General features: G+C 43.5%; 1 protein-coding gene across 2 annotated transcripts in view; it reads right to left on the bottom strand.

Annotated features, from left to right (window-relative positions):
* Window positions 1-552: 552 nt before the first annotated feature.
* The window catches only part of LOC116316347 (endophilin-B2-like), a 31,775-nt gene continuing 18,013 nt past the window's right edge, over window positions 553-14,314 (bottom strand). For both annotated transcript variants that reach the window (XM_031734900.2, XM_031734901.2), the window contains 3 exons: window positions 8,582-8,682; window positions 5,629-5,830; window positions 553-2,251 (listed from right to left, as the gene is read on the bottom strand). In XM_031734900.2, coding sequence (XP_031590760.1) covers window positions 2,144-2,251; window positions 5,629-5,830; window positions 8,582-8,682 — 411 coding nt within the window. In that variant the 3' untranslated portion in view covers window positions 553-2,143. The remainder of the gene's footprint in view (window positions 2,252-5,628; window positions 5,831-8,581; window positions 8,683-14,314) is intronic.

The raw sequence follows: 14,314 nt of genomic DNA, 5'->3' as shown, positions 1-14,314 counted from the left end.
GGCAGCAAGCTTGTAAGGTTGATGGGATGATGTAAGGTTATTAGTGAAATGGGAAACAAAGGAACACAGCTAGAACTACATGGGGAAACGAGACCAGGGAAAGTGAAAAACTCTAAATGCACAAGATGAAGGTTACAAAAATGAAAGAGGAAATAACTAAACAGGGACATCATAGATGGAGACAATACACAGGGAACACTTGTAAGGCGAGGTAAATTGAAAGAAGGAACATCATAAGCATAACAGTAACTGGAAAAAAAGCACAAAGCAGAAAAACACAATACCAACTAAGAAACAGACCGACAATAACTAATAAAGAGAACTTAAGAAGTCCAAAATGGTAAACTCAGGGTCAATGACCCAGGCACCGTGACTGTTACATACCTTGAATTAAAGGTGAAAGTCTGCACTTCACGTCACAACTTGGCCAATTGTACATCAGAGGCAAATTTAAAAAAAAACAAACAAACAAACAAAAAAAAAAAACCCCAAAAAGTGTAGTTGGGGTTCTTTTGAGTCAAACTGAAAAGTAACTGAAAATGAGGAATTCAGTTAATCAATTAATCAGTTTTATTAATGGACACATTTCATTCATTCAGCAAGGAACAGACAGAGAACAGAAAGTTACTTCAAATTTGTGAAATGAGCAGAAGAGAAGGGAGCAGGACAAAAACACATGAACGCACACGAGTACCAAGAATTCTTATCATGTGACATGACCTGCAGGTAAAATACTCATGCTCGTTTCACATGAACTTATTAGCAGGCTGTGTTAAAATAAATAAATAAATAAATAAAGGCAGTGAATGCATGTACACATGCAGGACATAAGGGAGCACAATAGATTTAGATCTCACACAAACAGACTTGTCTACATTCATGTACACACACATAAGTGTCCAGCAGGACGGGCTACCGGCTGTAGCACATGCAGCACTAAGACTAAAAATCCTTTCATTTAATGACAAACACTGGAAATACAAAAAAACCAAAAACAACAACAAAAAAAAAAAACAACAACACTCAAGGCCAAAGCACACAAGCAGTTGTGTAATTGCAGGGGAGTGTCAGTGTCGCATGCTGGCTGTGGTGAACTTTAAATCAGAGGACATTTGTACAACATTTGAAAAGCACATTGTCAGCAGTCCCCGCCCATCCTCTTAAGGCAGTTAGAAAAGAGGTGTAGAGTGTTCATATTGTTCGTAGGAGCAGCTTCGTTGGTGTGGAAAAATGCGAGAAGCAAAAAACAAAAAAGAATAAGCCCAAATGGCTATTCTTGCTTTAAATAACATAGGTATTGCATTCGCTTCAGCTAGCAGTTAAGGCAAATATTTTTCCCCAAACAATCCTCTCAAACAGTTTCAGTGGTTTACAATTCTACAGTGTAAACTATGGTAAATCATCATATGTGACAGTTTCATCACCAATAAGTTAACGTAATCACAAGAGTCACTGTGAGGAAAAAAAGGGAAGGGGCAAACACATTTGCAGTAAAAGAAGGAAACTGTCACATCTTTCAAACAAACCAAAAAGTGGCCTCAATGGTTTCCCTGCTCCTCACATATGAAGTGGGACTGGAAAACAATACAACATAAAGAAGTCCCATTTGTTTTCACTTCTTCTTTAGTCGCCTAACATCACCACTTTAACCCGAAGAATTAAGAACAGGAAATTGTTTCATGCGCCCCGCTGCCTTTTGAAGAAAAACTGAGGCATTTCGTCATTTAGACCCAGTTCAGTGAAAGCTTACACTTCTAATCTCTGTGAGAGAATAATTTAGACTTTTACAATTCAATTCTTCATCAGAGCTTAGCAAAGAAAGCAGTTTTAAAATATAGCAAAGACATCAAACGCACCAATACAATTTCATCTAAGCACGGGGACACCTGCTTGAAATTTTGGGATGCACATAACACAAAAACATCACAAACAGAAAACTGAAAGGAATGTCAACCATCCCCAATGAGGATTTTCCTCGAGTCACTATAAGAGTGTCTCTATTTTCACTGCTGTCTGAGAAGCATTTTGTGTATTTGGGAGAAGTGTTATTGAGGATTAGAGGTTAGTGTAAGAGTGAGAAATTCTTTGTGGCTTCACTATGTGTCCAATCACACACATGCACATGCATACGTGTGTGCGCTGTCTAACTGAGAAGCTCCAGGTATGTGACCGGCACTTTTCCTTTATGGTTTCCTTTCTCTCCAATCAGCCAGTCAGAGTCCATTCCAGGCACTGTGTAAACTGTGATGAGCTGTAATGCAGAAAGAAGGCGAGCATTCAAAATGTGCAAAACAGAGGCAAATGTAAATAATCAGCATTTTATAGTATAGTATATTAACCATATTATCCATATTTTATTCAACAGAAAACAGGAAAAGACTCTACATATGTAACTGAGTAGCAATGTTTCTCACACATGCTTGTATTTCAACCCTGATTTAGTTGCTTTCCAGGATTTTATTCATGCTCAGGTGTTGCAGGTGAACCCTAACTTCACTGTTTAGATCTGCAAGTAATGAAGAGGCTTCTCCTAGTCTAGCAAGAGTCAATAAGAATGACCGTTCCATCAATCTACAACACATGATTGTGGACTCGGAGTTCATCTGGAATATAAAACACAACATCATAAACAGAAGGCTATTGCACTTGAATATAAATTCCATCTTAAAACCAAAAGGGAACCATAAACCTGCATAAACACAGAATAAATAAAGATCGTTGAAAGACAACCTCAGAACTAAAGGCAGGAAATGTTGTATCAAGCCTACCCTGAGAAATACCAGAAAGCTAAACACCAACAACAACGAATATAGAGCCATGAAGTCATGAGCAAAACTATAAAAACTTCCCTAAAACTCAAAATCCTGGGTCCCAGATCCAGGGACAATGACACTCCGCTCACCCCCCACCAACTGGTTGCGGCAGCTGGCTGCTACTCTCTGAGCCTGGTTCTGCCAGAGGCTTCTTCCTGTTACAAGGGAGTTTTTCCTTCCCACGGTCACCAAATGCGTGTTCACATGCTAGTTCACAATATAAAGTGCCTTGAGGTGGCGGTTATTATTATTGGCTCTATATGAATAAAATTTTAATGAACTGAATTGAACTAAAGTCACACCATTTCAGTTCCCTTGTTATTCACAAGGGGCTTAACTCCTAATTGCCCACAGGTGAGGACAAAGGCACGCCTGAGTTACTCATGATGCTCTCCTGGCTTTGTTTCTTTCATATAATTACTCCGACACTCAAACACAGGGTATGTTAAGCTTTTCTTATTTCTCTACTTTGTCTCTTTTGTCTCCTGTTACACAGGTCATCCAGATCTGTTCACAACATAATGAATGTCTCAGTTCCTAAAATTTATCAAGAGGAAAGAGGCAGGAGGGAAGAGGAAAAAAGGAACCTTACTGGAGAAACCAACTGATGACGCACAAGCCTATCATTTGAGGAAGTGTTTTAAATTCAGCATATAAAAGAGACACTGGACACAGCTGACATACAAACCACAGTAGGGCGAGATTTCTCAAACCCCTTTGTGGTGTTCATAAATTGTTTCAGTTTTTTTAGATGATCAAACTTTCAATATGTGAGTGTGATTAAAAAGCGCAGCTGTGTCTGAGTCAGAGTAAGTTATGACTGAAATCTAAATGCTGTGTGTATCTACATGTCTGCTGACACTGCAGAGTTGGAATGAACACATGGATACTTTCTCAGATAGACATTTGATTGCATTATTTTTTAAATAGACAGTCATCTGTGAATGACATGATGATATTGAGAAATGTAAATATGCTAGTAACTCAGCAAACGTTTACTGAAAAGGTCATGCACAGTCTTTCCAAAGAACAAAGTGTATCTGGATAAAAGCATAGCAACATCATGCCAGGAGTTCAGTTTAAATTTTCTGCATCTTTAACTGAACTCCTAATTCATTTACAATTAATCTATAAACTATCCAATGTTGATCAAAGTCATCTCTCGTTGATTTTGTCACTAGCTCCTTTTTAATTTGCATGAAGCTTGGAACTACATTTGAAACACAATATCTGCGAATATATTTTATCTGTTTTAGAAATCAAAACTAAAATAGGAACCTAAAATATGCTGTTACATGGATCACTTAACATCACTGATAAGCTGCACCTTATTAAGGTCCAATACACGTTTCCCGTCCTTTAAATTTCATTTTCAAACAATTATGAGGAAAGCTTTTCATCAGGGGACAACAAAGGTTGTGATGAAAAGTTCTATAAATCTTGAATATTCCTGTTGTTGGCTATAAGAGACCCCACAATTTATTTTTTTATTTTAATTCATTTTACATGTTACATACAACTGCTTAGGCTGTATCAGCTGCCTGTTTTTCCAGTTACCCATACTCATTAGTACACTATGTGGACTGCACAGCTTTTGCCACATTGGAGTAAATTTGGTAGGCCAGTCACTCTCAGGAAGATTAAAGGTTTCTTCTGTTGTGAGTGATGGCTCGCACTGTGGTTTGTTGGAGTCCAAGAGCCTTCACATTGTCACACAGGTTCCATGTAAGAGATTACTTGACTCTTCAGGTCCAGCAGTAATCAGGCCTGATTGTGTCTAGTGAAACTGAACTCAGCTTTCCAAAAAAAGCATTGTGGGAGAGTGGTGGGAATTACTTTTACACATAGGGCATGTCCATGACTAATGTTACAGTGGAATGCTGATTTGTTTTTTTATCTTTATACTTTTAATGGGTGTACATGTGTATACGTCTGTGAATGTGAATAGCAAGATTGCTTTACTTGTTTCCATCATCAGAAAAGAAAATACACACAAATAAAAAATTAAAGATCCGGGAAAGTGTAAGTGCATTACATAATTACAACCAGCAAATGCCACATGACTGAGCCTATTGCTTAGACCAGTGGGTTTTTTTTACAAGAAAAATGTTGTTTTTTTTCCTGTGTAATAATATTCAACATCGCTATCAATACATTTTTCAAAAAATGTCTGTCTGTGCAAAATGGGTTTAAACACAAACAGCTGTGGGATACTGTTTGTCCGTGATTTGAACCGGGGAACAAATTACGGCAGGATCAGCCTGATATTATTTGTATCCCACTGTAACTTTACAGTATAAAGAGCTAACATGTCCAAAATGTCAGGAGTAGTTAGTTATTACAAGAAGTGTTTGTGAACTAAAAATCAAGAATGTGGGATACTGTTTGTCCGTGATTTGGAGAGCCCAGCGCGTGCTCCCGACGCAGGGAAACTAATTTTGCAGGGGAGACCTACCTTGGCACTTGTGCAGGTGAAGCCAAAGGGAAGATATGCTTCACCATAAAGCATATCTAGTCTTTGGCTTGGAAGGAAGTTGGTTTGGAAACATATTTGGTGATGCTTCATCTCCTGCTTTGCGTTTATGTGGGAGCCCCCGTCAAAAACCTGTCCACAGTGTCCAAGCACTCTTTTTTTTTTTTTCTTTTCATACCGCGCCCCCCCTGCAATGGCTCTGCGCCCCCTAAGCCAGAGGTTCCCAAAGTGTGGGGCCCGTTTGGGAGCCTCTGGCTTAGACCAAGCCCTGGAGAGATTTCTGGCCAGAGACCAACAGCCATTTACTGGCTGCCTAGTTGCAGGGTGATGATGAAACCTCACCTCGTCAGCCAGAAGGGAGAGCTCACTGGAATCCGCTGCATCGTAATCATAAAGGACTCTGGCTTTGCGAGTTCCTGTAGCTGGTGCCTGAACTTCTTCAATCTTCAGGGTGTCAGTCTCCACTGGGCTGCTGCTGCCTTCTGTCACCATACTGGGAGTAGCAATGGCGTTTGTGGAGTTCAGTGCGAAAGCATTAGGAAGCCTGGGGGGGAGAGGCAGATGTGATGGTCTGAATATCCAGAACATGTAGAACACTAATAAACTAAAATAATACAAAATGGGCAAAGATTTGCATAAACAACTATATAAACAGCTTTTTGTGCATCTACACCGCTATAACTTGAAGTAAGGCTTACAATATACAGTGGCTTGAAAAAGTATTCGCCCCCTTGAACATTTCCACATTTTGTCACATTACAGCCATAAACATGAATCAATTTTATTGGAATTCCATGTGAAAGACCAATACAAAGTGGTGTACACGTGAGAAGTGGAACAAAATCATACATGATTCCAAACATTTTTTGCAAATAAATAACTGAAAAGTGGGGTGTGCGTAATTATTCAGCCCCCTGAGTCAATACTTCACAGAACCACCTTTTGCTGCAATTACAGCTGCCAGTCTTTTAGGGTATGTGTCTACCAGCTTTGCACATCTAGAGACTGAAATCCTTGCCCATTCTTCTTTGCAAAACAGCTCCAGCTCAGTCAGATTAGATGGACAGCGTTTGTGAACAATAGTTTTCAGATCTTGCCACAGATTCTCGATTGGATTTAGATCTGGACTTTGACTGGGCCATTCTAGCACATGGATATGTTTTGTTTTAAACCATTCCATTGTTGCCCTGGCTTTATGTTTAGGGTCGTTGTCCTGCTGGAAGGTGAACCTCCGCCCCAGTCTCAAGTCTTTTGCAGACTCCAAGAGGTTTTCTTCCAAGATTGCCCTGTATTTGGCTCCATCCATCTTCCCATCAACTCTGACCAGCTTCCCTGTCCCTGCTGAAGAGAAGCACCCCCAGAGCATGATGCTGCCACCACCATATTTGACAGTGGGGATGGTGTGTTCAGAGTGATGTGCAGTGTTAGTTTTCCGCCACACATAGCGTTTTGCATTTTGGCCAAAAAGTTCCATTTTGGTTTCATCTGACCAGAGCACCTTCTTCCACATGTTTGCTGTGTCCCCCACATGGCTTGCGGAAAACTGCAAACGGGACTTCTTATGGTTTTCTTTCTTCTTGCCACTCTTCCATAAAGGCCAACTTTGTGCAGTGCACAACTAATAGTTGTCCTATGGACAGATTCCCCCACCTGAGCTGTAGATCTCTGCAGCTCATCCAGAGTCACCATGGGCCTCTTGGCTGCATTTCTGATCAGCGCTCTCCTTGTTCGGCCTGTGAGTTTAGGTGGACGGCCTTGTCTTGGTAGGTTTACAGTTGTGCCATACTCCTTCCATTTCTGAATGATCGCTTGAACAGTGCTCGGTGGGATGTTCAAGGCTTGGGAAATCTTTTTGTAGCCTAAGCCTGCTTTAAATTTCTCAGTAACTTTATCCCTGACCTGTCTGGTGTGTTCTTTGGACTTCATGGTGTTGTTGCTCCCAATATTTTCTTAGACAACCTCTGAGGCCATCACAGAGCAGCTGTATTTGTACTGACATTAGATTACACACAGGTGCACTCTATTTAGTCATTAGCACTCATCACGCAATGTCTATGGGGAACTGTCTGCACTCAGACCAAAGGAGGCTGAATAATTACGCACACCCCACTTTTCAGTTATTTATTTGTAAAAAATGTTTGGAATCATGTATGATTTTGTTCCACTTCTCACATGTACACCACTTTGTATTGGTCTTTCACGTGGAATTCCAATAAAATTCATTCATGTTTGTGGCTGTAATGTGACAAAATGTGGGAAAGTTCAAGGGGGCTGAATACTTTTGCAAGCCACTGTATTATATGCTGCAAAGTGGAAAAAAATAAAATACTTGTATGCATGTTGAAAAATGTATAATATTTTTTAATTATGGCTTTGGCACTCAGCAATGCCAAATAAGTAGCTTTTTGTAGATTTTCAGCCAAAATAGAAATGCACATGGGAATGCAAAAACTACACAAAGAGAAATCATACTGGTGTTGCAAAGAGTCGTCCAACATGAACACAAAGCAACAAAAGGGTGACAGAAACAAACTGCAAGAAAAAAATATGATTAATGATGCCATTCTATGATTGTATTTAGACTTTTTATCCTTAATTTTACTTTATCCATTGCTGTAAATCATAGGATGCCAATCTTTACTATTTTGAGTAACACAAAATATTGCAGGGAAGAATGACAAAATAAAGAGCTGCTGCAGTCAGGTGGTTAGGTGAAGAGCAGGATAAAGGTGCTTAGTATAATAGTGAAGTTCAATAAAAAATGCTTCTCCAATGCCACGGGAAAAAGCAGGATAAGGCTTAGTAAGGGTTATACCAATTGCCCAGTTGTCCTATGTTGAACATGGATCGTAGAAACTGCTACAGTGTAATCATATTAGTTATTAGTTTATATATTTTAAGAACTATATTGTTATCAGTTTTTAATCAGTTATGAGTAGATCTTTAACAGTGTTAACTGATGTGTGCCAAGCACTCTAAAAACACATGCAACGATCACAGTCGGCTGCTGTACTAAAGAGCACAGCCTGCTGCTGATTGATCATTTAAGTGCACTGATTTATTGGTATTGGTTGTAATGTTTGTCTTGTTTCATCCTAAGTCTCATATCAGGAAGAAATGCACTTTCCCCCCCTCGTGTAAGGTGATGTTTGTGTTGTTGTGAAGTTGAAATTTCAAACACTGGCATTACAACTTCAGGCTTGGGGTATAAAGGATACAGGCTATCAATTCTAACCAAGCATGAAGCTGAATGAATCAAACTATCCACCCACATCACCCCCTATTTTACTCTCACCTTCCCAGCTCTTTCTGTAGTTCCTGCATGTGGAGGTGACACTGCTTGTAATAAGCTGCTTGGGCCTCCACAAATTCATGCAGGCAGCGCAAATGATTCACCTGAAAATAAGAATCAGCAATCATTCTTAAAGGACCACAACAATGTGATTGGATTTTTTTTACACTGATAAAACCTCTACCACAGTGTGTGAATACAATACAATATCCATCCATCCATCTATATATTTTAGGCTCCTGAGTCACCCTTCTCTTTGTTGACAGTGATTCAAATCCTTGGCCTTCTCTCAGTGAGCTTCATGATGTGGTCACCTGAACCATCAGTTAATGTTGTGCAGAAATGAGGTTGGTACAGCCATATTTGACAACTCTTAGTATTCATATTCAGAAAGTTCTCAGAAAGTTCGGGTCAACAACTCCTTTTCCGGTCTCCGACACAATTCTCCTGTCACTGCTGTCAGGCCCCTCACAACACCACGGGCCTGCTCTTCAGGAGTTTGTCAAGTGGTGTGACAGCTCCAAACTTGAACTGAACGTGAGCAAAACCAAAGAGATGGTGGTGACCTTCTCCAGTAGGCAGAGGGATCTGGCTGCTTCAGTCACCACCACCATCCATGGGAAGCCAGTGGAGGTAGTTGAGGAGTACAAATACCTGGGAACCATCTTTGACAACCTCCTGAAATTCTCTGCCAACACAGAGGAGATTCTCAGGAGGTGCCACTAACGGCTATACCTCCTTAGGAAACTCAACTCCTTTGGAGTCAGCACACCCATCATGATGACTTTTTAATATGCCTTCCTGGAAAACATCATGATCTTCTCCATTACCTGCTGGTTCCACTCCCTCAGCCTTCAGAACAGGAACAGACTGCAGCACACTGCATCAGTGTGCTCTAAAATCATTGGCCTGCCTGTCAGAACTCTTGTACAGGTTTTCAGCCAACAGGCCCTTAGACAGGCAGCCAAAATCATCAATGACCCCTCTCACATTCTTCACCCTGCATTTCAATGGCTCCCCTCTGGGCGGCGCCTCCGCTGTATTTCCTGCAGGACTGAGAGGAGGAGAGCCAGCTTTGTCCCCAAAGCCACTCTGCTTTTTAACTCCAGCTGATAAGACCATTTCCCACACCAGAAACATAAACTTCTCTACACTCTTTTATACTGCCAACACTTTATACACTTTTAGTCACTGTTGGGATTAAATAATTTGCAGTGCCTCAATAATACTATGCTTTTTTATTAATAAGTGTTATAAAGTTATATAGAGTAGTATTAAGCGGACTCAGCCCTGAAAAATAAAGGCATTTGACCATGTGTCCTTGGGGAGTAGAAAGCTGCAGACTCTCACTCATGCTTGCCTGGGAAAATGCAGATAAGAGGGGACCATCTCTAGTGGAAAGTTACTGAGACACTATTGTTTAGACTAGAATGAGAGAGCTTCTGTAATAAAACTGTTAGGGGCACACCACCATTTTGAGATCCACGGCAGCGTGTCATGCAGGACGCATCTCCCTTCTAGAAGTAATGTGAAAGAGTAATAAAGTGTTAAACGGTCTACTGAGCAGTGTTTTGTCTTCCATCGGATGCCTCTGAGGAATCAAAAGAACTTGGTGAAGTGTTGATATTCACATCACTTACAGTTATTTATTCACCTATTCAGTCACTTTAATTTTAAAACTGTGTAATTTTAAAACTGTGTATATACTGTATATTCTGTGTATTTATTATCTCATTCTTATTGCCTGTTTATACCCTGTCCTTATCTTCAACGCCATGCTGCTCTGTTGTATCTTAATTGCGCCTTGGGGGTAAATAAAATCTTTCTGATTCTGATCTGATATTATGACATGAACCAATCAGCTAATTAAAGGGAAACGACAGTCCATCATTACTTTAAGAACTGAAGGTCAGTCTGTCTGGAAAATTGCTAAAACTTTGAATGTGTCCCCAAGTATAGTCAGAAAAACCATCAAGTGCTACAATGAAACTGGCTTACATGAGGACCGCCCCAGGAAAGGAAGACCAAGAGTCACCTCTGCTGCTGAGTCTAAATTCATCCAGCCTCAGAAATCGCATGTTAACAACACCTCAGATTAGAGGTGCCACACAGATTTCCAATAGCAGACACATCTCTACATCATGGGCGATCGTGGCTCAAGAGTTGGCAGTTTGTCTTGTGATCGGAAGGTTGCTGGTTCGAGCCCCGGCTCGGACAGTCTCGGTCGTTGTGTCCTTGGGCAAGACACTTCACCTACCGCCTACTGGTGATGGCCAGAGGGGCCGATGGCGCAATATGGCAGCCTCGCTTCTGTCAGCCTGCCCCAGGGCAGCTGTGGCTACAACTGTAGCTTGCCTCCACCAGTCTGTGAATGTGAGAATGAATGAATAGTGGAATTGTAAAGCGCTTTGAGGGTCTCGAAAAGCGCTATATAAATGCAATCCATTATCATCATCATTATTATTATTATTAACTGTTCAGAGGAGACTGTGTGAATCAGCCTTTATGGTCAAATAGCTGCTAAGAAACCACTACTAAGGAAAAGCAACAAACAGAAGAGATTTGTTTGAGCCAAGAAACCCAAGGAATGGACAATAGACCAGTGGAAATCAGTGCTTTGGTCTGATGAGTCCAAATTTAAGATCTTTGGTTCCACCCGCTATGTCTTTGTGCGACGCAGAAAAGGTGAACGGATTGACTCTACAAGCATGGTTCCCACCGTGAAGCAAGAAAGAGGAGGTGTGATGGTGTGGGGGTGCTTTGCTGGTGAGACTATTGGGGATTTATTCAAAACTGAAGGCACACTGAACCAGTATGGCTACCACAGCATCCTGCAGCGACATACCATCACATCCGGCCCCTCACAACACCACGGGCCTGCTCTTCAGGAGTTTATCGAGTGGTGTGACAGCTCCAAACTTGAACTGAACGTGAGCAAAACCAAAGAGATGGTGGTGACCTTCTCCAGTATGCAGAGGGATCTGGCTGCTTCAGTCACCATCACCATCCATGGGAAGCCAGTAGAGGTAGTTGAGGAGTACAAATACCTGGGAACCATCTTTGACAACCTCCTGAAATTCTCTACCAACACAGAGGAGATTCTCTTTTTTCTTTTTCTTTTTTTTTTTTCTTTTTAACCTGTCCCATTTGGTTCTTTTGCCATCAGAATTATTGTCTAAAGGCGAAGAAAGATGCCCAACGGATTTACTTTACCAAATGGACCATCCCAGCCTTGCCGTATTGGTCCATTTGATTCACCTTTTATTGTTTATTTTATTTTCACTTGCTGAATACGGGACAGACTTGACTGGTGGAAAGAAAGGGGAGAAAGAAAGAGGGAAAGAAAACAGCTGAGAAGAGGGACGGGGAAAAAGGGCAAAAACCAAAACCAACAGAATAAGCAGACAAAAAATACATATATCGATCACCTGGATCACCTGTTGAGAAAGAAAAAAAGAAAGCAAGCAGAAGAAAACGAGAGTAATAAACAACATCACAATGATATATGGGAATATGACAGTAAATACTAAATATTAAACATTATTGTGCAGCACGTGAGATCGACAGCGCACAGTGTGCTTTGAGGTAGGAGCCAAAAAGGGTGTAGTTTGTGTGTGTGATCACCCGTGTGTGCACCTGTGAGCATGAACGCGCTTGTTTTAAAAGGTTCCTTCATGTAATGATCTGCTAGAGGGTGTGGGGGCCACTGCCCCGTCCTCCAGGGCATGAAGCAGGTATGGAGGAGATCAAAACTCCAGACATCCAGAGGCCCCCAGAACACAAGAGACCAAGGAAGACCAACAGAGGGCAGCCGCATGCTATCCCAGAAAGAGCTGAGGAGAGTCCCAGATGAGGGGTCACTCAGCAGCCGCGGAGCAGAAGCCGGGGGTTGCAGTGGCGTGCCCGTGAGCTCCGCCGGCAGCCAGCTGTGCCTGAGTGACCGAGCCCCGGCCGAGGCCAAGGGCACCCCATCCCAGTGGCCCGAGCGAGCCCCAGGCTCCAGGCCCCGATAAGCAGCCGCCAAGGAGTGAGCCGGTGGGTACCTGGGCGCCCACCCGGACACAAAGAACCACCAACGCACCGATGTCTGAGGCGTCTGCCACCGGCAGGGGAAGTGGTGGGGAGATGGGCCTCAAACCTTGGAGGGCCTGAGATGTCCCCAGAGAGGTGGCGTCTGATATCCAACCTGACATATAGACACAGACAAACAGGCACACACAGATACAAACATCTATTCCCACCCTCATGCTCTCATATACAATTACTCAACACTCACCCAACGTGGAGACAGACATAGAGAGACACTGTACACACAATCACACTCCCAAAGCGTACTCTAAGCCCGGGTCTAGGTACCCTTGCCCTGGAGGGGGAAACTGCGCCCAGACCCAGGTGGTGTTACCCTTTTCCCTGCGGTGGGGAGAAGCAGACTGCCCCGACTCCGCAGCAGCAGGGAGGCCCCACATTCCAGACCCCAGTCGGACGGCCAACTCCTCCTCCTAGCCCCCGCTCCAGCAGGCCAGAGAGAACGGGGTGTGGGAAGACTCAAACCTCCCTCCACCCGCTCATATGTAGTGTTGATGTATGTGTGTTCTAAGGTGCATTTAAAACCCAGGAGGGCATGGAGCTACCTGCCAGAGCAGCAGGTAAGCGTATAGCCCCTCCTGCTAGCCCTCAATGTCTACGTGTATTTAAAATTGAGAGGTGGGCAACGACGCCAGGGGTGAGGTGTACACCCTGATGGTAATTTGGAATCCGTGTAGCGTGCCCACCCCAAGATCCTATATGTATGTGTAATGAGAGTGTGAGTAATGTGAATGTCTAAGTTGTGGGATAAAATTGAGGCGGAGGCAGCCAGAAGGGGACAGAGGGGGATGTCTCCTCTGCACCCTGGTGACACACCCCACCCCAAGGCCCTGCATGTGTGGGTGATTGTGGTGGAGTGGGAAGAGGGAGGCAGCTGGAGATGGGGAGGGAAGGAAGGGAGGGCAGTGACCCCTCCTGGGGCCAGCTCCCCCGCTGACCCCAGTAGGCACCCCATACTCTGCAACCCGCCAGGAAAGGGGGCCCAGGCCCATCCGGACCGGGGCCCAGTGCAGCAACGCCGCCCAGCCCCACAGAGCCCGGGACAGTCCACCTGACCCCACCACAGAGAAAACTGCACCCACCCCATCATCCACTCATCTTCTAGACTACACAAGACAATAGACACCCAGGCTGAGATCTTCCTCCACCTCTCCTGTATCTCCCCCTCCTGCAGAGAGAGTTCCTGAAGAGAGGAAATCTCCTGCAGGATTTGACAACCTCCCCCACCAGTTGAAGAGCCCCCCAGGTGGTTCGATGCACAGGCGGCACCCTGCGCCAGGACTGGGCCCCCATACACCCACCCGCCCACAACCCCGGCAACACACCAACCAGGACCCAAGCCCCTGAGGCTTGGCCAGGGCCCCAGCCCAGAGACGGAGTGCCCCCAGAACCTCACGCCCATCCCGGACCCACCCAGGGGCAGCCAGGCTACCAGGTCAGTAGCCACAGAGGAGATTCTCAGGAGGTGCCACCAATGGCTATAACTCCTTAGGAAACTCAACTCCTTTGGAGTCAGCACACCCATCATGAAGACTTTTTAATATGCCTTCCTGGAAAACATCATGACCTTCTCCATTACCTGCTGGTTCTACTCCCTCAGCCTTCAGAACAGGAACAGACTGCAGCACACTGCATCAGTGTGCTCTAAAA

Source organism: Oreochromis aureus, linkage group 12 (assembly GCF_013358895.1).
Source record: "Oreochromis aureus strain Israel breed Guangdong linkage group 12, ZZ_aureus, whole genome shotgun sequence".
Classification (NCBI taxonomy): Eukaryota; Metazoa; Chordata; class Actinopteri; order Cichliformes; family Cichlidae; genus Oreochromis; species Oreochromis aureus.
Note: the sequence above shows the minus strand (reverse complement) of the source record. Positions and strands in the feature narration are given on the sequence as shown.